The sequence below is a fragment of the Colias croceus genome, chromosome 21, assembly GCF_905220415.1.
Source record: "Colias croceus chromosome 21, ilColCroc2.1".
Classification (NCBI taxonomy): domain Eukaryota; kingdom Metazoa; phylum Arthropoda; class Insecta; order Lepidoptera; family Pieridae; genus Colias; species Colias croceus.
In genome coordinates this window covers 1,999,306-2,027,048 of record NC_059557.1, presented here as the reverse complement: position 1 = coordinate 2,027,048, position 27,743 = coordinate 1,999,306, and the positions used below count along the sequence as shown (strand labels likewise).

Sequence of the window (27,743 nt, the reverse complement as noted above, 5' to 3'; positions counted from 1 at the left end):
CGGTGCGGGCGGAACGACATCCCCTCTCCCACCGAATGAAACGAACGTCCGCGTCGTCGGCGAGGCGATGACCGTTAGTTCACGCGAGCCGTCAATTTTGGTTAGTTGCATGATAGATTAGTGAAACAAATTACTTCATTTGTGTCGCAAAAACACTATTTTTGTTTTAATTTCGGTAAGTGTGAGATTCCTATTTATTGTGCACTCATCTAAGTTTACGATCTCAGATTATAAAACAATATGCAGATCGACCGCACGGAACAATAGTGCCGGCTTGGTGGGTGTCCATGACAGCTCTATAAAAACTAAAGATAATAACAAAATTACCCGGAATATGCCATTATCTACCTATCAATGTAAAATAAAAATCAATTTCCGATATTTAATACCCGCTTTGCACCTATTTAGGTTAATCTTTTTTGTTGTTTATTGTTAAGACAAGGTATGTATGTACGAAAGAATTGTTTCCAAATAAAAAAAATAGTTATTGCAAATTAAATGATAATGATTTAATTTTTGTGAATAATTTTCATTACCTAGTTAAAGTTATTTAGTTTAAATTTACAGTAATGAACTTTAAATAAAGGTAATAAGCAGCCGTTATTTTGCACTAAAAATGTAATTTCCTTAATAATTAATTTTACGTAACGTAATTTTTTATTTTTGGGAATAATTTTTACAATATTTGAAAACATATTAATGATGCGAAGCTTCGTGAAGTACTGCCTGAATTTGTATTTGCTTTGGTGGCTTCACTTTCGTGTTCTGCACGGTCTATCTGTCTTTTGTTTTATATTCTGAGTTTACGATTTACTAAAACTTGGTCTTATATTTCAACGGATATCGACTGCTTGTTGTTTATGTGCCGTTTTGCGTTCGCAGTAAGATCGCTCACGTAGGGCGTCGCATTACAAAGTGATTTGTTTTTTAAGACAATGCTTTTATTGTTACAGTTAGTGATGGCTTCAAAAAAAAGGAAGGTTACCGAAGAAAATAGGGTATTTAACGAAGCATGGACAGATTTATACTTTTTTATTAATTGCAATGGTAAACCGCTATGCTTAATATGTCAAAAAACTATTGCTATTCAAAAAGAATATAACGTTAAACGCCACTATGAAACCGAGCATATAGCAAAATTTGCATGCCTAGTGGGTGAATCACGGAAAAATAAAATTAACGCACTGAAATCTTCAGTGAAGAACCAACAAAATGTTTTTAAGGTACACGTTCAAAGTAACGAGTCGAATATACGCGCAAGTTTAAGGGTTGCGGAGATTCTTGCGAAGTCTGGCCGACCGTTTACCGACAGTGAACTAGTAAAACAATGTGCCTTAGTTATGGCTGAGGAGGTATGCCCGGATCAAAAAAAGAAATTCGAAAATATAAGTCTATCTGCAAGAACGTGTACCCGGCGAACTGAAGATTTGGGCGACAATTTATGTCAGCAACTCCGGGAAAAAGCACAACAATTTGAATGGTTTTCTTTAGCTGCTGATGAAAGTAATGACGGGTCCGTGGGTTACGCCCCCGGTGTGTTTTGCCCCCGTGGTGGAAGCCCCCGATTTTAAATTAAGTTATTATAGTTGATTTCGCCAAAATAAAAATATTTTTTACTAGATACAGACGATGAAAAAAGTGTTTCGGAACCAAATACGTAGACAAACTTACTAAATAAGTATTCTAACTAACACAATATTGGATACTATAAACATGCTACAAGGATATTCACTTTATTACTATATTACAATTATTTACTTTAGATGCATTACTTTGTACTTTGTCTAAACGAGGCGCCCGTGCCCGGCCAAACTAACTACATAATTACTACATTTTAATTTTATATCTATATCAATGTTGTAACCTCCATAGTCACTGCATATAAATGACTTAAATTACATAATTTAATTACAAAGTTCAAATCATCCTAATATTTTTACTATGTTTTTCTTCTTTTGTTACTTTTGTTATCTGTGATTTTAAATGTTAATTGTTTTTATTATATTTTAGTGTTTGAACATTCTGTTACCAATCTTCTAAATATTTAAGTAGATGCCTACCTATATACTTAGTAGGTACGTAAATAGTATATAAGTACTTAAAATAATCCTAATTTTAAACTGTGATTTTTAATTTCGTATCTGTGATTTTGCATGTTATTGTTGCTTTATTTTAATGTTTGGTTTTATTTGTTATCAAAGTTGTATTTACGTAGATACCTATTATTATTTATTAGACATTTAATTTAATTTTTATTACATATTAAGTACCTACGTATTACCTATTATTACCCATTAGTACCTATTATTAGATAAGCAAACGTTTGTTACACCGACATTGTTAATAAAGATTTATAATAATAAACTATGATTTTGATTTTAAATTTTAATAATGAACCATGACTTAGACATTTTTTATAATAGGTTACACTTTGCTATCTGACTGTACTTTTGATAAAAATATTTAACTAATAAATATTATAGTACTAAAACGAAATCGGGGGCTTCCACCACGGGGGCAAAACACACTGGGGGCGTAACCTACGGACCCGTAATGACGTATCAGATACTGCCCAGTTTTTAATATTTGTTCGCGGAATCGATAAGAACTTTAATGTCTACGAGGAGCTTTTACAGTTATGTAGTTTGAAGGGAACGACTACGGGGGAAGATTTGTTTTGTAACTTAGAACAAGCGCTCTTATCAATGCAATTACCATGGGAAAAACTGGTAAGTGTAACAACTGACGGAGGCAGGAACATGAGTGGACAAAATAAGGGTTTGGTAGGTAGAATTAAAACGAAACTGGCAGAGATAGGATGTGACATCCCATTATTTTTTCACTGTATAATCCACCAAGAAGCATTATGTTCCAAAGTCGTATCATGGAAAGAAGTAATGGACATCGTAGTATCGACTGTAAACTACATCAGAAAAAATGGGTTGAGTCATCGTCAGTTCCAGCAGTTTCTGTCAGATATGGAAGCAGATCACAGAGATGTTGTTTATTATTCTGAAGTGAGATGGTTAAGTAGAGGTGCAGTTTTAAAAAGATTTTTTGATCTCAGAAAAGAAATCAACACTTTCATGAATGAAAAAGGCAAATCTGTTCCAGAGCTAGCAGATAATCAATGGTTAATAGACCTTGGATTTCTGACAGATGTAACTCATGAATTAAATACTCTGAATGTAAGGCTTCAAGGTAAGAACAAATTAATTTGTGACATGCACACAGACGTTAAGGCATTCCAAATGAAAAACAAACTATTTATAAAACATATTGATGAAAAAAAGTTAGATCATTTTCCGAATTGTAAAAAAGCTGTCGAGGAAGCTGGAATTAATTTTCATTGGGAAAATGGTAAAATGAGAGACATTTTGATACAATTGCAAACCCAATTCACTGAAAGATTTCATGATTTTGAGAAAGTTTCGAGCAAACTGAAGATTTTTGCAAACCCTTTTTCTTGTGGTATTGAGGATGTACCGAGTCATTTACAAATGAACGTGATTGATCTCCAATCAAATGATGCTCTCAAAAGCTCTTTTTATGACATCAATGATCTTATAAAATTTTATGGCAGCTTGCCATCAGATTTTGACGAATTGAAAAGGTTTGCTCAGCAGTTCATTACAATTTTTGGTAGCACTTATACATGCGAGCAAACTTTTTCAATTGTCAATTATAGAAAAAATAAATATGCTTCCCGTCTCACAGATGAGCATTTGAGAGCTATTCTACGAATTGCAACTACAAATATGACTGCTAACATACAAGAAATAGCCTCCCAAATACAACCTCAGACATCACACTGAACTTTGTATAAATTTATTTGCCTACAAATTTAGTATATACTTTATTTTTCTAGCTCCATTTAAGTGTACGAATTAAACTAAACTTGTTTTGAAAATTTTCAATAGAATTTTTATTTTTTCTTTGGGATGTTACCTATCTTACATAGGTAGTACGGGTTCCTGGGGTTAATATCACAAGTGCGGCCCGCCTTAAGTTTATTTTGCCTACTTGTGGCCCTTGCCTGCCAAAAGGTTGCCGACCGCTGAGCTAGACTAATCAATATATGGATCTCGTGTCACAATGTTTGTCCTCAATGGACTCCTAAACCACTTAACCGATTATAATAAAATTCACACACCATGTGCAGTTTGATCCAACTTGAGAGATAGGATAGTTTAAATCTAAAATCGTTTTAGAGAAAGCGGGCGAAGCCGTGGGCGGTAAGCTAGTAATATAATAATATAATAAAAATAAAGTCCAAATATGACAGTAAATCAAATATTTGGAGTGCATTACGCAATCGAGCGGCATCACTGTTTGCTGATAGTCAGTGTTTGCTAATACATAGATCATGTTTCCGCATACCGTTGTGAGTACCGGCGCTTGCGCATAAAAATGTTTGCATTTTTTCACTAGCAGTACAACCTAGCTTTGCCTGGGTACTTACGATATAAAGTATATAACACTTAGGAACCGATTATAAAAAAAAATCTTCCAGTGTTGTGTAGCCTATTTATCGAAGAAGGCTAATTATAGGCTATTATCATCACTCTAAGACCAATAGCAGTTGAGCAATGCTTCTAATGCTTCGTGCGATATTTATTTCGTTTTATAGTAAGGGATAGCTGTGTAGGAAATATTTCTATAAATATACATAGTCCAAAAATTATTTTGTTACACCATGCAGTAGGTGTTTCTGGTTCTAGGCTGGTTGTGGCTTTTATTTTTCAAATTATATCTCTTCACTCGTACTCAAAGGAATGTAAATTCCACATACGCAAGTGAAAAGTACTCTTGAGTGATAAAACTGACGAAGATAAGATACTTGTCACGATTCGAGGCACGAATTGATAAGCGCATTCATATTTCGATAACGTTTGTGCTTCTTATTACAATTGGTGTAGATAATAATATATTTATATTGAGTATTTATTTCCCTAATTAAATAAGGATTAAAGCTAATAAATAATATGTAGATTGTTGCTTTCATTGACTATAAATAAATGACGCATTGAACTAAATATGATAATGTTAATTTTATTTTTTCTTTTCTAACACATCGAGTGGATGGAAACAAAAAAATTGCCAAATGGTTTTCAAGTTTTCATAACGATGCATTTACATCAAACGATCATAGCGCACGAACATTCTTTCATGATATTTTATTGTAAACGAAAACTTGTATTCTGTGCTTTGTAACACATTAACATCCCCACTAGGGTTAGAATGAGCATTTGCTCGTTTGATGTAAATGCACCGTAAGACTAACGCACGGTATTTGTTTTGCTACAAATTAACTAGATTTCCGGCCGCAGCTTTGCTCGCATGTCGTCCACATTTTGATGGACAAGCCAATTTCAATACAAATTATCATCCTTTATTTCAATACCTTCACATTTTGTTTTAGCAACCAAAAGTATTGTTATCTATAACATATTTCTAATATGTATAAGTAGGTCTTACGATTATCTGTTTATTTATAATCGGACTACCCTTTTTAGTGGAAAACAGAATATTCAATCATATTCACATTTATAATATCCTGAGTAAGGATACAGATATCAAATTAACTCGCTCGTAATCTTTTTTAACCGACTTAAAAAAAAGGAGGAGGTTATCAATTCAGCCGGTATGGTTTTTTTTATGTATGTACACCGATTACTCCGAGGTTTCTGAACCGATTTACGTGATTCTTTTTTTGTTCGATGCGGGATGGTGTCGAATTGGTCCCATTAATTATGTCGTTGGTACACAGAGCAACTGCTAAAAGATTTGCATTGATTTTTTTAAATTACGTCAATTTGAAGAGATATATGCAAATAGTAGTTTATTTATAGACATACAAACAGTAGTTTATATACTACAATAAAATATATCGTAATCAATGAAGAAATGCGACACCACTTACGCAACTATCACTATACCGTGGCTGTTTACCCGTCCAACACATCTCAATGCGATGCAGCTAATTATTATGAACAAGGTCGGATGCAGGAGATGTGACACCGGTGTTTAGCAGTGGTGTTACGTGTCAGTTACGTAAGACTGTCTGGTAAATGTGACACTATTTGTATTGGTTATGATAAAGTAAAATAGTATAGGCAATAGTAAGTAAGTTTAACTTTTGAATACTGCACTTGATGAATAAAGAAAAGGGGATATTAAAAACCTTCGATATAACATGACAGTTAGGAAACGTCTGTCAGTCGTAATTATAAGGATAATGATGAATCTAAATTGCTTCTCTCTGATTATCATCTAATAGTGTATAAAGATTGTGAGGGTATATTGTTTATCTCTATTACTATTAATAATATGTTATCATCAATGATAACGTATCATAACTATTTGGATTCGTGATTAATTTTTCCTCTACAATGTGTTGAATAATTTACATATCCAATAATTGTTTTTTTCCATTAAAATTCTCTGATTTACAGATTTTTACAGATATACCACTCAATTCTTCATTTATATTTTATAAAATACACCGTATGTAAATATGTTTGTGTGATATCATCGGCTAGATACTACGCAACTAGAAAAACAATCAAAACGCCAAGAAAACGAAATTTTTAACGCGTGATTTACATCATCATCATCATCAGCCCATATACGTTCCCACTGCTGGGACACGGGCCTCCTATGAGGGTACAGGCCATAATCCACCGCGCTGGCCAAGTGCGTGTTGGCGGATGACACATGTCGTCGAACTTTTTTTTTTTTTTAATTCTTCGACATGTCGGTTTCCTCACGATGTTTTCCTTCACCGTTCGAGCAGTGGTGATGTTACAACATGCGCAGATAAATTGAAAAATCAATTTAATTCCTGCGCGCTCGCCTGGTCTCGAACCCCGGACTTATCGATTCGAAGTCCGAGGTCTCACCACTGAGCCACCACTGCTTTTTACTGAGCCACCACTGCTTTTTAGCCACCACTGCTTTTTTGACTTGCTTGCTTGCTTTGTTGATTTACATAACTAATCATAAAATTAGCACATATTATGATAAAATGTCATAGATATGTTCCAACAAAGGTTACTCTGATGACTGGTCCATGATGTCGCATACATTATAACATTTAACGTGCAATCTGTATGAGGTTGATGAACAAACATACGGTGTGTCATACGCACTCGTCAATTGGATTTACTTGTTTTAATGTTGTGTGATGATGCATTGAATGCGTGCTTAAAGGTTTCAAAAATGTTAGGTGTATAGCGAATGATATCTACGACTTTTTCGTTCAGAGAGAGATGGAATTTTGAAGTGACAGTACAAACTTTATTAAGTGCACTTGTTAATTAATAAAAATTCAATGCTGAAAGCCTTTCCTTTCAATGTCTATTTTGAAGTGCAATTTTATGTTCAAAAAGTTTTAATTACAATCAGTAGCATTACTATTTGGATTTGTCTTTTAGTCAGTCTTATTAAATAGTGCTTTTATCTGATCCTTTTATTTTATTTGTTACTTGCTGCGCTCCATGGTATCACCCGCGTGGCTCTGCTCCTGTTGGTTTTAGCGTCATGATATATAGCCTATAGCCTTCCTCGAAGAATGGGATATCTAAACACCGAAAGAATTTTTCAAATCGTACCAGTAGTTCCTGAGATTAGCACGTTCAAACAAACAAACAAACTCTTCAGTTTTATAATGTATAGATTCGTATATAAGCAGCCTAATAACATTAACTATTTGTCCACAGTCAATGATCCAACTAAAGGAGCGGAAAGAAATGGACGAAGCGTTCAAAAAGGCGCAGAAGCCGTGGGCGAAACTCCTGCAGAAGGTCGAGCGGGCGCGGCTGGAGTACCACACGGCGTGCAAGCAGGAGCGCACCGCGCAAAACCAGGAGAGGAACGCGAGTGGGGACAGCTCGCTTAGTCCGGACCAGGTTGGTTGAATCGCTTGCAAGTCTCTTCCTGTACTATGTCATGAGCTCACGTAAAATAATGAAGGGACTAGGACTACTCAGTAATCTTAGTTCTATCATGCGTTAGGTCTATTACGTGTCCCGGTTAAGATGATAAAGCTCATGCTGACGTGGAGTACAATTAATTTGGCTATTGATAAAAGAGCCTGTATCAAAATGAAATCTAGTACAATTTACGCGTTAGATTCGGATTCCTCTAGTTTGCGAGTCGCAAACTCTAGCGAACTCGTGAACTTTACGAGTCTCGTCATGAAAGTTTCAGCTTGATTCAATGTGGAATGAATAATGTGTTAGTAGATTGAACGTACTGAAAATGGAACGTTATCATAGCCCACATGATCACAAATATGATGGAAGAAATTAACTGTTTTATTGCTTTGTACCTAAAATAAACAATAGAGCCGCTGTTTCGATTAAATTTTCATAACATCGAAAGAACAATTACACGAGAGACATGTTATCAAACCTCATTCAAAGAACATTAAAACTTTGCGCCCATTTCCATTTAATAATAGTTATTGCCGCGGATGGTTCTCTTTTCTGCTTGCATTTTTAATGAAAGTTCTACGACACTTGACGTATCTGGGTCGACTTCGTATTTGTCACTAATTCTCGTTATTCATAGAGGGTATTAATTTTATTCAGAATGAGTTGTTTTTATAGTATAAATGTTTCTTACCACTGTCGGTAAATAAAAATAGTTCTGTAATCATTTTTTCTTAGACACGGGCAGGAACACAAGTAAAGTCGAGTCTATTAAATAAACTTCTGTCCATGACATTTCTTTTAATGCTCAAGTTAGTGAGAGGTTTCGTTATTTTCATAATCTATATCGACTAACCTGAAGAAAATAAATAAGCTGTAAGTAAAATAAACTGAATAATACAATTTAAAACTTAGGACAACAGTTTTAAATTACGCTCGCTTAAACAACTCAATACCAATTAAGAAGTTTCCTTTATATTTCCAGCAGGGATTATACTATACATAAGAGCTTTTGCTTTAGTTTCACTTTTTCAAATCCATTATCGAATAAGTCAGTTGCTTCTCAATTGCTTTAATGAAAGAAGAATAGTCCGTAGAAGCAGTGTATAAAATTACATTGAAAAATATTAGGTAATTCAAAAAAACATCAAGAAACATTTATCTCTGTGTAAACTTAGCTATTAAACTTAAATCACTATTATTTAAATTCATTCAGCTATGTCAGTGTGCGTAGGTAGTAACTAAACTAGGATTGGTGAACGGAAAGTCGCGATGTACCAGGATAGCATGACCAGCAAGAAAATCGACCCGTGGAGTTCTTAATTGATTTTGATAAAAAGGTGTATAATATAAAAAACCGATACTAAAAGCAACTTCACTCACTGCCTTGTCTAGGATTAAATTAGCCTAGTAGTAGCGTTGATAGTCTAGCTCTCGATATACCAGTGTGGCATGGCCCCGGCCGGTAGGATATCGACCCGTGAAGTTCTTAATTGATATGCATAAAAGACTAGCTGACCCGACCGACGTTGTCTGTCTTCGCACAAACTGTCAAACGCGTCAAGTTTAACCCTCAATTCACTAGGTGAAATTTGCTAACATAAACAGCTTCCATGAGTCCACTGGACTCATATATTTTCTTAGCGTGTTTTTTTCAAATAAAACTCTTTTTTTATTAAGTTTTTTTATTATTTTTTTTAAATGTTTATTAAGGCACTACAAAAAAATAACAAAACTGGATAAACTTCTGAAATACTCTTAAAAATAAAAAAAACTTATTCTAATAGTCTTAAAAAACAGAGTTATTTTCAAAGCCCTACAATAATAACAAATATTTTTAACTAATAACTCTTTTTAATTTTATAAGACTTCTAAAGGAATACAAAACCGAAAATAAACAAGAAAAATGTACGCTTCTATACAAAAAAATAAAACGTGCAATGGGGTATTACCACCGATTACAGGCAACGATGGCATACCATTTTTGAGCAACTCAAACATACAGGCTTCAGACATCTAGTGCATAAATGTGCAGTCTTTGTTCTCTTTTTGTAATTACATAGATAACAATACTTTCTTTCTGTCCTAGATAACTTGTCTACGGTTTCAGAGTGGCTCGCATTTCATCATTCATAATTTGTGTGATCCATGATTCCAAAACAGAATCTGCCTGGTCTTCATTCATATTTACAACTTTATGTTGTTTTAGATCCATTTTACAAACCTACAACAACAACAAATATTAAAATACATATTTTTATATCATTAATACGACAAATAAGCAACATTTAAGAATCGTAACAAATAAATAAAATATTACTTAATTCACTAGTATGAGTCCATGGGACTCACTCGACGTAATAACTTACCTATTACGCAGCGCAGGCGCACGTCCTCTCACTACCGCGGTGCCCGCGTCACTGCAGGAAGGTACTGAGGTCTGAGACGGTGGAGGAAATAAGTCACCAGGGGAAAAAAATATAATAGTTTGAAAGTTCGATGTGAGTCCAATGGACTCAGGTAGTGAATTAAGGGTTAAATAACTGTTAAGTTTTCTGCATTTTGTTAATTTTTGGGCCAAATGTAAATTTTTCTTTCTAAGATCCTTCTCCTGACCATAAAGAACATAATATAATTAGAATTATCGAAATGCATCCAGCTGCTCACGCGTGATGCCGTGACCAGGGGAAACAGGGATTCATTTTTATATAGATGATGCAATATATAAAAAAGAAGTAAGGTGCCCCGGGGCAAATGTAACTAGAAAAAACAGTTTAATTTTTACTGTAAATTTTCTTAATTTGATTTATCTACACGATTAACAATTTCATTAATAATACATAGAACCTAGTTCTAAAAAGAAAGTTCTTAAGGAATCGAAATAATGAAACGATTTTCTACTAGTGATAGAAAAAGTTGCATTTACCCCCGACAAGGGGCAAATGCAACTAATGACAATTCGCATTGTATCTGTAGGTCTAAAAATTATTATAAAACCGAGTTTTTCAACGCAATGTGATAACGTAGGCGAATTTGAAACTTAAGTTCACGTATCTAAGCTCAGTTCGGAGTGAAATAAATATTTCCTCACTTCAGGGGCAATTGCAACTATTTCGTTAATAGTTAGTGTTGTGAATTTACTTTAAATTTAGTCGATAACGAATTTTATTGAATGTTTGATACGAGGAAAATAAAATAAAAGCAGAATATATGGCACAGTGTTTTAATAGGAAAGATCAAAGTAAAAAATCACACATAACATAAGAATTTCTTGTTCCTAGAAAATTAAGTAACATTTTAGTTAATATTAAGTACTAGCTTCCGCCCGCGACTCCGTCCGCGCGGATGTCGGTCTTCGCGTTGATGGTATATTTTTGAGTAACTCTGACAATGACATCTTATAAATATCATCACCAGGGATGTCATTTTTAAACGGCGTAATAAAACCATTTCTTTTGATGTATTCGGATATCAAAACTTTGACTTCTTGCACCGTTAAAGGAAAACCAGTTTTTTCCATTACGTGGATATAGCCGGCTATTTTTGTTTCCGTGTCTTTGGTGAAAACAGTAGGCCTACCGCGACATGATTTTTTCACTCCTCGTGATCCGCGTAATCGGTGAACTAAAGTAGATCTCGGAATTCCGTAGACGTCAGCCGCTTGATAGGTGTTTAATTTATTGTTTCTAACATCTTCCAATGCTTTTAACAAATTGTCCTGAGAATATTTTATTTCAGTTTTTCGTTTATAATTCCGGACCATCTAAAACAAAGATCAGTGCAGTAGTTAAGTTGTGAAAGCATAGGTACTTAACATACAGTTAAAAATACACCTTTAAAAATATTGAAGATAAAAGAACCAGAAAGAAAGTAAAAGTATTTATTAGGACTCGCACAGGAATATGACAAACTAAAAATACTAATAAAACATACAAAATAAAAATAAACAAAACGAAAGTAAATGTACACAATATCAATAAAAAAATTTTTTCGCAGAAATAAAACATCGACATGGCACATCACTATTGTTTCATGGTTTCATACAAACCGACACGGGGGAAATGCAACTAACCTCAAAGTCACAATTACCCCAGTTTGTGTTATTATCAGGGAAAATGTAACTAAACACATATCTTGTTGTAGCTTTAACGAATCCTTATGCAAAATATATTAATAGCTACTTACGGTTGTCAACAATGTACTCCACTTGAAACACCAGCAATAAAACACTCTAAAACAATTTTTTAATAAATTAGTGTCACCACGTGCGTTCGTAAAAAATTGCTTCAAAATAGTGGTTTGACAGATCAACCTGTTTTACCATCATTTTTAGCTGCAGCGCTGCCACCTATTATTTTCATGTAACAATTTGGTTTGCTCAAAAATCTTATAGATGGCGTTATATTTAAAATCCAATAATTAGCGGAGATATTTAATTTAGTTACAATAGCCCCGTAGTTGCTTTAGCCCCGGGGCACCTTATCTAAAATAAAATAAAATTATCTAAAACTAATCTAGGATTAAACTTAGCCTAGGATTACGTTGAAAGTCTAGCACACGATGTACACCAGGGCGGCATGGCCGGCAGGATATCGACCCGCGGAGTTCTTTGACCACTTGCCCCATTTCGCGCCACTTGAATGTGTCTCGATGTTTCAAACGCGACCTTTGTTATACTTTCTTGCTTATAGATGTTTTTGACATTGTAAAAAAATATTTTTTGATAATAATTTGTTAGTGTGAGCGTATTTTTCTTCTATTTCTGATGGAAAACGATACTTATCTTATATTTTACTTATCTATGAATTGTATAAATTAACCAACGTTGCTCGCCAATTAGGTAAAACGTCGATTTCTATTAGTGAATCATAAACTATAAATCAACTACACAATAGTAAAACCACATCATTAAATCATAATTTCGATCTTAACAAATGACTAGTAGGAACAAGTACTGCATGAATAACGTAAATCCCAAGAAAGAAAATCGATCAATAAAACATAATATGGAACGCTCAATATAAAATGATATACTTAATAAAGGACAGGTCTTCAATTTTTAATCAGAAATATACGCATTTCGTAATATTTAGACTTGAAAATGTTTTTAGTAAATCATCAGACGAATCTAACAATATCTCTGTATTTATAACTTCGTACGAGAATAATCCCAATTACGTCACACTGTTATATAATTTTAAATTAACAACTCGAGTTTGTGCTGGAGAGATTTCATTAAAATTGCCGTTTGTTTGAGAGTTTTGTTTATAATGAAGTCAGCTTTTATTAAAATAAGTTTTAGTTAATGCTACGAGCTTACCTGAGCTGAAATATTTTGCTGGGATGGAAATTGAAAAGTGTCAAACAAGTGGAATATTTGGTGACCACAAATATGTGAAATACGTTACAATATGTGATATTATTACAAAACAGAGCGTTTTGTTACTCTTTTGATTCCGACAAAATTTGGCATACAGATATATTATAATCTGGATAAGTTCATAGCGTATTTTTATCCATTTAGCGCAAGAGTGAAGTGTGCTATCTCCCATACACCATCACCCTAAAAGCCAATTAAAGTCCCATTTAATTACCACATTTGATTATAGCATTAACAGCGATCCCCTGTCAAGTACAAGCCATCTATAGCGATTCAATTTGCGTCTATTTGCGTGGAAAATATCTAATTAGATAAGTCACAACAAAACGAATAGGCGGGGATCCAATTAACGGTTTAATTCTCTTTTAAACGCCTTAGGATGTCATGGATACGAGTGTGGGGGTTTATTGTTTGTGATTGTGTATTTTTTTTATATAAAATAATACGTGTGAAGAACGAATTTATCTCAAAAAATTAAAAGCTAGATCATATGGGATATACAAACACTTTCAAATGGTGTACTTGATTATTAATACACCTAAATAAGACAATATTAGTTAAGGTCTTAGCAATAATTCGACGTTTCAAATATTTCAAACATTTGGAAGCTATGATGTCTCAAACAAACACAAAATAAACAGATAGATACTCGTTTTATACTCAGGTAATATTATAGTTCTAAATTAAAATCCCCAATTTTCAAAAACCCATGACACCTTATTGACAATGCCAGGCGTTGAAACGTATCTAATAATGTGTCTTGTTCGTTAACAAAATGAAATATGTAGTTACAAACAAATCACGTATAAGAGCTAGTGTAGGGCCACAAGATGTTTACCCATTCGTTCTGTTTAATTGATTATACAATTATATGCGGTAGGGTGACTATATTTTCCTTTTTTTTTTACCTACGTGACTTTAATTTAAGTTTAAACTTTAAACCATAGTAATGTTATTTTGAATATGTAAACTCACGCACTTAATAGTTTAAAGATCGATTAGCAAATAAACGCAAATGCGATATTTATCTTGAAAAATATTTATTTTTCCGTAACCATAAATCATGGACACACTGTATAGTTACGTAAATTATACAGAATGTTACAAAAACGATATTTTATATATATATATTTATAAATAATTTTATGTATAAAATATGAAGAATGATATCACATAAATCAAAGCTTGAAATTCGTACGGTTGCAAATTAATTTTGACCTTTGCGATTGTATCGATGAGCGATTATACATCTCGATGTTACATTGTGTTGTTGCATAACTCGTGTGCACTAGGTCTTAGATTAGGGTCAGCGCACACTAAACAGGAAAAAAAAATTAGTTATTTACTAGTTAGTACTATAATTATTGTAACTATTATAACATCGATAGACGAGTACAGAAAATTGTGTGCATAGATAATACTTTATGATGAGTTCATAAGTTTAAAAGTTGCCGGCATGTGTAGCTATTAGATTGTTTTATATGAATTATGACACAATATAGAACGTGACCCTAATATATAAAATTGTATTAACAAGGGAAGATTTACTTTTGATACTGTTGAAACACTATTAAAAAAATAGTGTGACAAACATTGTTTTTCTAGTGTCTATATCTTCATGTGTATAACATCTAATCTCAAGATTTACTTTTTACAAGCTTTGCTTACTTAGATATCAAATATTACGTATTATTTAGTTTAGTACAAGAGAACGTTATATAAACGCGTATTTATTTACCCCTGTACAATGTACATATGTATTCAATAGCGAGTTATTGACATTCTACGAGAGCTTTTGAACTTTGATGTACCAAAATAGCCGGCGGCTAATCGTTTGAGCTTTGTCAGCTTTGTATAGAGAAATATCAATGTTATTGCGAGTGATCGATCATTGATCGGTTTGAAAGCTTTGAGTTGCAAAAACCTCTGTAGTTTGGTTGTATGTCTTGTTTAAATATTGACTTGATAATTTATTTGAAGTTTGGTAAGTCGTACGTTTTTAATGTGTAAAAAAATAAAAATATTTGGTAGTTCGTGTATTGCTGATATAATTGTTAAAGTTGTAACGTTGAAACATTAGTTTTAGGATTGATAGCTATCAGTAGATACGCATTTTTTTTTTAACCAATACACGTACCTATTAAAATTCACCAAAATGAAAATGAAAGTAATAATGTACTAGCTACAGGGTGTTTATAAATTTGTGGCAATTTATCTGGTTAGTAAAGTAAAGTCTAGTCATTATTTCCTTCGTATTACAATTACATGGTCAAACACATGATTACTAATTGGCGACTGAAATAACATCACATAACCGGCTACCAGAGATACCGTTAATAGTTAATACGTAACGAATATCGTGTTACATGCTCTCTTGGTGAATGATTGAAACACGTTTCAATTTATATGTATTTACTATATAGTTTATCTGAATTGATAGCCATTTTCCCAAATGTATTTTAAATTTCGTAATACTGTTAATATGAAAAATGATTTGTATGCGTGTATATTTGTGTATGTGTACTTACTACGGATTAATTTGTCACTGTCGCATATGTCCTGCAAAGGCAACTGATGTTTTTAATAACTAAACTTAGATATAATGACGATCGGAAGATCTGTTTGTACTTTGTAATGTGTAATACGTAGACACACAAACAAACATACATATCTACACTTTATACCTGTTTTATTCTGTCACGGCCGACTGTCGCGTGTGCATTCACCGTGACAATATCAGGATACAGGTTACAGAGCTTAGATGACAAGATGAGATAGATAGTATTGATGTATCTAATGATTCTCTTTGAATAGCGTATGTGGATTATCTAATTGCGTATAAGTTTGCACGTGTAATTGCTACACACAATAATTATGTTTTTTGAGAATGTAACAAACAATAATGATTTAAGGTATTCTAAAGAATTTGTAAGTAAAAAATAACTTTAAAAAAAATAATTTCATGTTTCTTTAAACGTGTCTTTTGTGCGTTTTTTTCATTTAAATCTATTCATTGATTCTATGTGCACATATACGTTATTCTCGTATCAAATAGGTACAGTATATCGATAATAATTAATATCAAATTACTCAAAGCAAAAAGCCCGTTTGATAAGGGTGCGCGTAATTAATTACGGCGCGTAACCGGCACGAGTCTGCATCATTCTTCATTACCATTGACAGATCGCGTCTCGTACAAATATACGATTGATTATATAAAAACTCAGGATTAAATCCTTGTTAGTTTGTGTTATTGTTATGGTTGGATAATAGATTCGTGCCTGTGTGTTGATTGTTGAAAACATTAAATCACCTTAAGTCTCGATCGCTGTTGAGAAATAAAAAACCCGTAAATTATAGAGAATTTATAAATAGTCTATTTTTACGAACAATTTAATAACAAACCTATACATGAAAACAACGTGTCCTAAAAATAATCACCTGTATAATGTATACAGTACACACACGTCACACACTTAACAAAGAGCGTCTGGCGTTTCTTTTCATAATCACGTTCTGTGCTCGAAATTGCGCCTTGAGTTTTCGCAAGGATGACATTTCGCATCACCCTGTATGTCCGAGATGTGAGAATGTATTCGTACAATTTTGTGTATTTTATGTTTGTTATTTTCTTTGTATTATGGTTATTCTTAAAGTTTACTTTTTTGATAATTTGAATAAATTAGGGATTATATTATATGAAAATCTTACATGTATATCAATAAAACATTTAAAAACGTGAATAAAATTACCGAAAATTTCATCAAAAGATGGCAACGTAATATAGTTAATTAAACATACAGAAATGAAATTATATGAAAGACGATAACCTATACTCGAGTGCTCGACTCGTCACGACAATTATGTCGTGACGTAACCGCGTCGTAAGTCGTGTTATGTAAGCAAGTAGGCTTTGGGGACACCTGTTATGTCGTGTGGGTGCAGTGTGAACGGAACCGGCTTGCTATGTGTGTGTGTAGGTATGTGTGCGCGTGTGTTTGTGTGCGTGTTGGATGCAACGAGAGATGGCTAAGTGCACAAGAGGTGTATGGTGTATGTTTAATTATTTCTTATTTAGTGTTGGATGAAGTGAGAATAGTATTAATTGTTGGATGGAATTAAAGGAGGAGGATAATGTTTTTGGATGTTTGTATTAGTAATTGATTTAGTAGTTTTCTCGAGAATTGCAAAAAAGGTTTTATTCGTTAAGAAAATTGTCAGTAGCACTGTAGCAGTACAACAGTTTTAAAATTAAACGAAACTACATTGTAATGCGTCCGTCCTATATTCAGGAACAAAAACATGTTCAGGTTTTTAATTTTAAGTAAATATAATGCATGAGAAATATTGTAACATAAATAATTCTCGTACAAATTGCATTCCAAAATAACAATGCGGAACACACATATTATGATTCATTAATGTTTTCTATATTGCTATTGTTCCTCATTCTGTTCAAAATGTATAAAGGGCTTTTTCTAACAAATCTAGAACTTTCTCAAAACTATAGTAGGTATATTATTAATTGTCTAATCATTTTAAGCACCAAAGTTTTACTCATCATAAATTGTTTAGGCAAAAAACAAAACAATATTAATTTATTCTTCTACCATAATTTCCGATAAACATTATTTCAATAAACAACCATTAAAACTCATTAATTTCGTGACTAATGTGCCCGCTTAAACTCTTTTAATTTAATTAGCTTAATTTTCATAAAATATGTATCCTACATTAATTTTCCCATCTCTTACCTATACAGCACTCCATTCCACATTGTAAATAACGAACAAGTAACTTTCGGCAGCTAGATATCATGTTGTTCCCAGGTGGACGGTAAAGCAATTTGCCAACATTCTGGCATCATTAAATATTAGCTAGCCGTGGTTACAGGTGGTACTGGTGTCGTATATCTAAAGTTTTATAGAAGTGCCTTGGCCATTTTTACCTATTTTGTTTCTGTGACAATTTGGTGGGCTGTAAAAATGTTGGTGTATTTTGCTTTGGGCAAGATGAAATTGTAATTTCTTTTATAAAAATGACTGAAATACTGACTGTACTTATTCCATGTTCAGTTTGTTTATTTGCTTCATACTTTTGGTATATTTTGCTTGGAGTTAGAATTAATGAAAGTGTTTTGTCGCTTTTGAAAAACAGTCGTCAGAATACGCTTTTTACGCAGCAAGATTGTACTTATTTCTTGTTATGACAGCTTGGTTGTTTCCTTCAAAGTATTTTGGAGTATTTTTGCCTCGAGTTGGATGTTTATGAGAGTGTTCTTTGTGTCCTCAAAATACTCGTATACGTGGAAAAATTGTATTTATACCTCTACAGTGTTTCGTAAAAACGAAGTTGGATGAATCAAAATTTTCAATACATATTTTAATACTTATTGTATTATACTAATGAAGTTGTGGTAAACTGTAACAAATCATAATATATGGCTTCGTTCTCATTTCCATTTCATATTTTTATTCACAATTTTACAATTATAAATAAACAACGACTTTTCTTTTCTATTTACCCCGCTATAAATAGAACATTAGAAATAACTTTCAACAAAATGTAACCAAAATAAATGAGTAAAAATGAGCTTTTAGCTAAAAATTTACCTTATTCGTTGAGACTTTTCACAGTGGTTATTGTAGCGTACTACAATACATACATTTTATAGATATACTCTCATAATAGCGGACAGGCACTGGCTGTGACCTAGAAATGCCACTGGTGTGCGGAAGGCGGGGAATTAGACGTCAGCTCATCTCATATACCTGAAGTGTATGCTAGGCATTTAGAATTTATATGTAGATTATTTTAGAGCTAGTATAGATGAGTGTTCTTATGTGGTTGTCATATGAGATTGAATTTTTAGTTTGTTTGATACAATCATCATCATCATCATCATCAGCCCATATACGTTCCCACTGCTGGGACACGGGCCTCCTATGAGGGTACAATAGAGGTTTGATACAATATTGAGTAGTAATTGGTTTATTTTAGGAACAGAAAATTGTGGAATACATAAAAATCTTATGGCATTTTGCCTCTAGGATCAAATGCTTTGCCACAAGTAAAATAATTACGATAAGTATTCTATTTTCTCGCAGAGCGAGATTTTTATTGCCAAACAGAATGACCGACTTTACCAATATATAAATTATCCTGTAGGTACTACTCAATTAAATAAGTAATCAACAACAATCTTATCAGGGGCCTTAGAAAAAGTAACAATTACAAAACGATAACGAAGTTAGAAATCGCAAAAATGTATGGGATTGACATAGATAGACCACGTGATCTAACGCGGCGTATGTCAATCCCATACATTTTTGCGATTTCTAACTTCGTTATCGTTTTGTAATTGTTACTTTGTCCAAGGACCCTGCTTTAACTAAGAAACCTTTCCACAACAACTAACTGTCCTCCTATTATGGAAATATTTACGTGTATGATAATATGTTCATTACGGTATAATTATATATTGACCCAGAATGCGAGTGGTCCACTTGTAGGGTGAGATGAGACAGCGTTGAGGGCGAGTGCTTGAGATTTTATATGAGAAATGTAATTTACTAATGATTTAAGGGCCTAGTTAGTGCAAGTAGTCTGTGTGTCTGTGTATAGCTTTATAAATATGTGTTTGATGATGATAAAGGAATGAAATGAATGTGTAGCTTGCCTTAATTACTTACAAAAATGTATTGATTAAAATTAGGAAGATTTTTTTAACATGAAGTTCAATCATCCTGATCTCGGGTAAAAGACCTAATATAATTTTAGTTTTAGGGGTACCCACTTATTTATTCACTTCTATACCTACAAAATAATACAGCGTTATCTTAGATTTATTTAACACTAGCTGTTTCCCGCGGTTTCACCCGCACCGCTCCTGTTGGTCTTAGCATGATAATATATTACAGCCTATACAGAAAGAATTTTTCAAATCGGACGAGTAGTTCCTGAGATTAGCGCGTTCAAACAAACAAACAAACTCTTCAGCTTTATAATATTAGTATAGATTTTGTTTACTGGCAATAAGTTGTTGTGATAGTATGTAGTACGTTGCATAAAATACTTTTCGAGATAATGACAGGTACATTCAAGTAACATTACAAGGAATACAAACATTGTATCTAATATACAACAACTTGCAACACATGAAATTACCGTCCTTGTTGGTCATGCAGCGTGTCGCCCTTGGCCACTTCACACCTTGACATACATGCACTATCTGTAAGACTACCTGCTTAAGATAGTTAATAGATAACATTCTTGTGATATATATGAATTAGGATTGTATGTCACATACTTTTGGAAGTATTAAGAGAATCAATAAATAAGGTGGCAATATCACAGAAAGACTATTCAGACAAATTTATGTAGTACCTAACTAACTTACATATAAGTAAATATAAAAGATTGTGCAGTGCAGTGTTGTATGTCAATTAGATTTTTAAACAGTTACGGAAATTGTTGGTAAAATTGACGATCTTATTTTATATTTTCACTTTTAACAATTGAGAGAAAAGCATATTGGTAAATTATTAGGATATCCTACTTTGGAGTATATTTTCATGTACATATATGATTTTTTCAATTTAAAACAAATCGACTAAACAGAACATATCCAGAAGTTGTGAAGCTGGCTATAAATATTAAATTATAGTCGGTGATTTATACGTAATAATCGTTCGTTAACTATGCGACACTTCTGAGTTGGGAGGGATGCCAAATTGCTATCGATGGTCAATAATTCTATGAGCAATTTTGCAGCTGTTACTCTTAAAAGTAAAATTAATGAATGTATTTTATTTTATTCAATTCATCCTAAAATTTTATTGTAGTGTGTTTGTTTAATTATGATGAACAATTTATCAGTATTACGTATTGCAAAACCAACAAATGAAAGATATTGTTTTGTGTTTTAGGGCCGATTTTTCAATGCTTGGATAAAACTTATCCGTCCAATAAAGTATTACACGATAATATTAAAATGTCACGTAAACTGTCAAATAGGGGCAATTAGAATACGTTTTTGTAGTTTTATACATTATTCGACGAATAAGTTTTATCCAAGCATTGAAAAATTGGCCCTTAATGTAACGGAATAATTTAATTTGTAAGTTATCATTAAGTAGGTAATACTTACTGTATTACAATATAATATTTTTTATTCATGTCTCATGTTGCAATCCTTCCAAATATTTTCAATATTATGTCACGCGTTCGGCTATAATAAAAATTTCATAATCTAATTAATAAAATGAAAACGTGTAACCTTAAATAGGTTGTAAGTTTATTGATTTTCTATCTTTTTGCCGAGTCAGCTGCGTCACGTCGTCAAGTCTATAGTAGTGTGTTTGAGTGGCTATTGTTAGCCTTAATTTTATAATATTTGTATAGGTAGTTATTAATTTGTATGGTAACTTTAAAAGATAGAGCGCGGTGATTTCTTTTTTTGATTTATTTAGTTTAATTTTAATTTTTAGTTTAATTTTATAAGAGATTATTAATTTGGTTGTTTTTACATAATATGATGCTAGTTAAAAGTTTGCAGAACTAAACATAACTGCTTTCAAATAAAAAATATACTTAATAAAAAAAATATCTATTTCTATTAGTTAGGTAGTTTTTTTGTAGAAAACTAGAAAAAGTAATTAAAATTTAATTTATTTTTGGTTATAGATATATTGAACTGTATGTATGTAAATGAAATACGACGTAGGTAAAGGTAACATTTTGATTAATAAAATCAGTATCGAACAGTCACGTATTTGTGTCAGATAGTTGTCAATTGTTTAGATAAGGAGCACCTTTTGATATGGAAAATTTTAATGCACTCGAAATTTACGATAAAAATGTACCGTTTGTGCAGTTGTATGAAATAACTAAGTATCGATATAAAACTAGACTTCGTCAGTAAATTCTTATGTAAATCCAAAATTATTTTTATTTTGGATTTACATTAGGAACAAAAATAACTTATTACATAAATATTATATCAAGATTTAACTACTATATCAAATGACACTACACAAATGACGTATGTTTACAATTTAAAAAAGGTATATAATAGCTTGGTTCAGTAAAGTGGTCCCATAACTCAGGGCCCTCCACACAAGAGGCTCGGTCCCTCGGCGTCTGTCACGTGCGCGGTGCGTCTAACTTGAGATGATATCGCTCTTGATAGCTATCGATTTAGTTTACAGAATTTGGGGTAGTTTGGGATAAGGTGAAGAGAGAAGTGCTTTGGCGTACCAAAGGTGTAGGTGTAGGATGTAGGTTAGAATGAAAATAGTCCCAAGGTAAGCTTTTTATTCTAGTCTTGACTATAGTATCCAGAGAAGAGATTTTTAATTAAAATTTTAGCTCTTATCTTTGCAATTGCTTATTCGTTTTAACGAGCCCTAAGCGAGCAAGTGAATGCTTTAGCTATCTACTTATTTATTAAAAAATTACTAAATAATAAATATAATATTCGATGCAGAAAACGTTGGAAACATATAAAGAGGAAACATATTGTGTAGGCATTGTCTCTTCCCAAGTGAACACAAGCGTTTAATGTCGCCCGCAGCGAGGCCATACATCTCGTGTTAGAAATGCTCGTGTATTGTTATGTATGTCTCAATTTATGTTTTTTCTTTGCTTCGATTATATCAGAAAAATTGAGAGGTAAATACATTATAAGAGATTTAAAAGTCAATGGGAATTGTACGGTTTTTTAACAGTTTGTGTCGCGTCGATCTGCGGATCTTAATTTCAAAATTATGAACAATTTTACAGTGCACTATTTTCCTATGTATTATCTACAGATTTAACTCCCGTTTAATCGTGTCACTTTCCGTAAATAGATAAAGTGCAAAGCATCTAATTATAAACGCATCATGGATTCGATACAATCTTTATAATATAAAAATGAATCCCAAAATGTGTTGGTAAGCGCATAACTTGAGAACGGCTGAACCGATTTCGTTAATTCTTTTTTTATTATATTCCTTGAAGTACGAGGATGGTTCTTATGTAGAGAAAACGTAAATATGTAGTACGGGTGAAGCCGGGGCGGACTGCTAGTAAGAAATATTTTTATTCATAAAAACCTATACATTCACACTGGTGACCAATTTATTACAAGTTATGTATTTATTATAAGTATCTAACATAAATATATACAATATTTCTGTTTATTCAAAGGCAATAAGCTCGATCTAATCAAATAAGTTCCCTTGCCGATACGAAAAAGTGGACTCAATCGTTTCTTATTTACGACTTGGCTCGTAAAATACCAATACATTTTTCCAATGATTGCTGCGACATTATTTTACGTAATATTTTTTAAAATTCTTGGCAAGCAAGCTCGTCTTAAGTGCAAACTAACTCTAAACTCAAACTTGATCATGGCTCGACACAAAGATTGTCATCGCTTCTTCGTAAGGGTCAATAAAGCCAAATTAATATTTCATCCAACCTCGTATTATGAAGGCTAAAAGAAGCTATGAAAAGCAAGTGATGTATTGTATGTTTTGTGTAATTATATTCGTGCAAAAATCTGCTGAATTCCTTTTTTATTCGAATGATTGAAAATATCGGAATTTCGTTTCGATACCAAATAAGACGTACAAATGTGAATATCGGTTCAGTTAAATACCTACCAGTGTGGCTAGTGTGAGTTTTCATCGAGTACGAAACGTTACCATCGCGTCTACGTCACAGCGAAATTTGTATGGGGAATCAAAGCTTCCCCATACGTCCGCTAGGGGCGCTATTCGATTTCCCATACTAAATCGGCTGTGACGCAGACGCGATAGTAACGTTTCGTACTCGATCAAACTCACACTAGTACGTAAGTTCAAACAAACAAGCAAACTCTTCAGCTTTAACAAGTAGGTATAGATTCGATCCCGTAAGACAATCCAAAAGAAGCAAGAAACTATCCACCTATATACAAATCGTAATGTAGTCTAGTGTAAATTTGGACAATGAACCCTGAACATCTGGTCACAACGCGGCATTGTCATTGGCGCTTGGCCGTCAGCCAGCACTCAGCAGTGACCGATAAATGTATCGAATGCATTGTATATGTGTAACTAGCTGGAAAATATACTGTATGTATGTTTGTATGTATGTGTAGTGTGGATTAATGGCTGTAGAAGTTAGGTTAAGTGCGTGTGTATGATGTGTTTATTGTTTCCTGAATTGATTCAATGGTAAAGTCATATGATTCTGTGGCAGAGTTAATTCCCTAATTATGACGAAAGACTAGAAGGTTATTTGGCAAAAATTTCAAGAGCAAGACTAGGAATTATAGGGTTTTTAGTTACTAATTAAATATAGGTAGATTTTGATTAAATATATTTGGTCATCATTCTTCTGTCTCCTGCTTTGCCAAAAGATGTTTAAAGAAGTGATTTGTATAATTTAACTATATTTTATAGTTTATTAAACAAATGGTATAACTAACTCCTAACAGAAAAACTGATCAATAGGTAATTATATTACAAGTAATGCTTAAGATTTGTGATAATTCAGTCATCAACCAAGCTAGCATCTTAGAATCATCTAGTTTATGTTCTCATTGGTGACGTTTTTGTTTATTTTTTTATTTGTTTTTTATTCATACGCTATCAGAGAGATACATTGGTAAGGGAGTGGTTGTGGCTAGAAGACATTTTTAGGCTATTTTCTCTGTATCTGTTTATATTCTGTTTTATTTGTGTGTGTTTTCAAAGTTCTCTGTAAATATAAATATATTCATCATTATGTGTGTTATTGCAAGTTGTTATCTAAGCGTTTATGCTAGTATTATTCGGTTTTAAATTCCACATATACAAGCCTTCTTTCTTTCTTATGAAATTACCCTGCCCTTTTATAAAGAAAATTTATGCAGCTTTGCACAAAGTTCTAAGTGTTCTGTTTACTATAATCTTTATAAATACTCTACATACTTACAACATAATTCGTTTTAGATAAGTCTTAAATATTGAGTAAAATGTTATTACAGTTTTGGCACATCAGATAAACTTCGATATACCTAACTATCTCAAAAGCGACAGATTTCCCTCAGGACAGATTTGGATTTGGTATCTCCGAGACGAATTTCGCTTACGCTTGCAAGGTTTTATCTTGTGGAATTATCATACGATTATTTGCTTATTTTGCACGTGTTTTATACATTATAATATATATTTTAAATAAATGCATTGTTGATATGGACATTGCTTTATACCGTGGGAAACATCTAATGCTAGAACCAAATTGATAATAATTAAGCTTTGTTAAAAGACCCATATACAAATCTCGGATCCAAATTAAAATTTAAGGATTAATTTTCAAAAGCTTCATTACTGTTATATGTAATTACAAAATTATGTATTGTTCACCTCTAGAGATTTATTTGACCGTTAAATTACGTTGTAAATAAAAATTCAATATAAACACAAACACCGCGGCAAAAATATTTCGAATAACTGAAATCTGTTTTTACATTACACGCCAGACGCGCAACTCCGTCAACCGGCTTATTTCCAGGTGCGAATAAATGTAATTACCTACAAGCAGACTGGGAGGGCCCGGAGGGGTTGGTTCACGGAGTGACGCGCACCGGCTTAGTATATAAGCGGGTTCGGAAATAAGGAAATTAAAGAGATTTTTCTTCTAACTCTTGTTTTAAGTCGATGAAATGATGAGTTGAAACCAATTTTAATCTATTTTGTAAATCTTGTAAATGTATTATGCATTTCTTTTGTGTGCGCTAGAGTTCAACTTTAACGTATTTTATAAGGCGGCCTCAATCTATTTCAGTATAAATATAATATTTATAGTTTTTCCCATAAAGTTATTGAAGAAAAGCTCCCCCTTATGTTGTTATTTCCTTCAAATATCGCTAGTTCCCTCCCAGCTATCTCTCTTAGTGTACAGTATCAAAGTATACCCCATAAACATATTATCATTAGCGCCCCATCCGAGCCAGTGACTAACACGTTACACTGATAACAGTCGGACCGTTCGCAGGTGAAGAAAATGGCGGAGCGCGTGGCCAAGTGTCGCGAGGACGTGACCAAGAGCAGGGACAAGTACCAGGTGGCCCTCAGCGAGATCACGGCGTACAACCCGCGGTATATAGAGGACATGACCGGCGTGTTCGAGCGCTGTCAGCAGATGGAGGCGCAAAGGTTGACCTTCTTCAAGGATGTGCTGTTCAGCTTCCACAAGTGCTTGAACATTAGCCAGGAGCCCACGTAAGTGGAATGTTTGTTGAAGAGTAGTAGAGGATGGGATTGTTTTATCTTTAATTAATTAATAAAAATATTAATTTAGTATCTAAGTGTATTTTTTGGGAAGTTATGAAATAGATACCTATAAGAATGTTTATAAAATATTATTTCAAGTAATAATTTGACCTGTAGTTCGAGTTATATTGGGAATGAATTATAATTAAAATTACTGTTATATTTTTTCAAGAAATCTTGTAACAAAGACGAGAATGATTCGATATTTTTATTATGATTGTACACAATAGAGCCCTCTCTACATAAATTGCCGCCACATTTTCAGATTACCACAAATATACGAAGAGTTCCACCACACGATAAACAACGCGGACCACCAGAAGGACCTCAAATGGTGGGCCAACAACCACGGAGTCAACATGGCCATGGCGTGGCCACAGTTCGAGGTATCACTCACACATTGCGACCATACCCTCTCTATGCCTAACGCTTCTCTTTAAAACTACGCATGTTAGAACATTCTAGTATCTCTCTCTCGATTGGCTGACTCTTTCCAACCTTAGTTCAGTTAACAGCCTGCTTCTAGTTGGCCTCAAAATTTCTTCGTAGACACTATTGTAGTTAGCGAAACCTTCAGTTAATTCTTTAGTCAACAACTAACGTTTACATTGACTGAGCCATGTTTGATCAAGTTGTGCGCGGTTACGAAATCTCTGAGCAAACAACTGTGCCGCAAACGAGTTTACTAACTTCCAAAATATACAGAATTATTACACTGTGAAGAGAGAGTCTTATGAAAAACGTGCTACAAAATTAAATTTGATTGAATTTCAATTTTTCTATACAAACATTTTAATACAGAAAACAGTAACGCGTAATATCGTAAAACACTTTAATATAATTCCTTAACATTCGAGACGCAATCAAACTATAAAATTATACAGCAAAGACTAAGGGAGTTTAAGTGGATTGGCGAAGGGGTAATATATAAAGTTTGAAGCGATGTAACGTGGGTGGAATGATATCGGTCGGCGCAAATTGCAAATAAAACTACTCGCTCTAGAGGTAACTTAATTTGATCTCGAGGGATATTGGATAGGGGCAAATATTTGTAATGAATCTTTAACAGTAAAAGACATAATACACAAAATTCACTTTACTCAATACCAAATAAAACTTTATATGTAATTGCTAAAGCCAAAA

At 33.2% G+C, this 27,743-nt stretch overlaps 2 protein-coding genes and 1 long non-coding RNA gene across 4 annotated transcripts in view; 2 read left to right on the top strand and 1 right to left on the bottom strand.

Moving 5' to 3' along the window:
- LOC123701337 (protein kinase C and casein kinase substrate in neurons protein 1) overlaps positions 1 to 27,743 on the top strand; it is a 95,676-nt gene that overhangs the window by 62,112 nt on the left and 5,821 nt on the right. The window contains exons 5-7 of the mRNA XM_045648773.1: positions 7,722 to 7,910; positions 26,323 to 26,549; positions 26,866 to 26,986. Coding sequence (XP_045504729.1) covers positions 7,722 to 7,910; positions 26,323 to 26,549; positions 26,866 to 26,986 — 537 coding nt within the window. The remainder of the gene's footprint in view (positions 1 to 7,721; positions 7,911 to 26,322; positions 26,550 to 26,865; positions 26,987 to 27,743) is intronic.
- On the top strand, positions 95 to 3,822 carry LOC123701321 (general transcription factor II-I repeat domain-containing protein 2A-like). Of its 2 annotated transcripts, XM_045648752.1 has the most exons (3): positions 95 to 175; positions 954 to 1,503; positions 2,551 to 3,822. In XM_045648752.1, the coding sequence occupies exons 2-3, from the start codon at positions 960 to 962 to the stop codon at positions 3,813 to 3,815; spliced, it is 1,809 nt and encodes a 602-aa protein (XP_045504708.1). In that variant the 5' UTR covers positions 95 to 175; positions 954 to 959; the 3' UTR covers positions 3,816 to 3,822. The 2 variants fall into 2 exon arrangements, with proteins under 2 accessions (XP_045504708.1, XP_045504707.1); XM_045648751.1 differs by lacking the exon at positions 95 to 175 and having other exon boundaries at positions 874 to 1,503.
- LOC123701339 lies at positions 11,144 to 12,409 on the bottom strand. The gene is made up of 2 exons (XR_006752721.1): positions 12,120 to 12,409; positions 11,144 to 11,697 (listed from the first exon to the last, which is right to left on the bottom strand). It is a non-coding gene; the product is annotated as an uncharacterized LOC123701339 (long non-coding RNA).

What these genes read in the sequence shown, in the direction of transcription:
- LOC123701321 (XM_045648751.1), top strand. Translation starts at nt 936, where the DNA reads ATGCTTTTATTGTTACAGTTAGTGATGGCTTCAAAAAAAAGGAAGGTT. An exon ending in TTCTTTAGCTGCTGATGAAA is followed by an intron (nt 1,504 to 2,550) that starts GTAATGACGGGT and finishes ACCTACGGACCC; the next exon opens with GTAATGACGTATCAGATACT.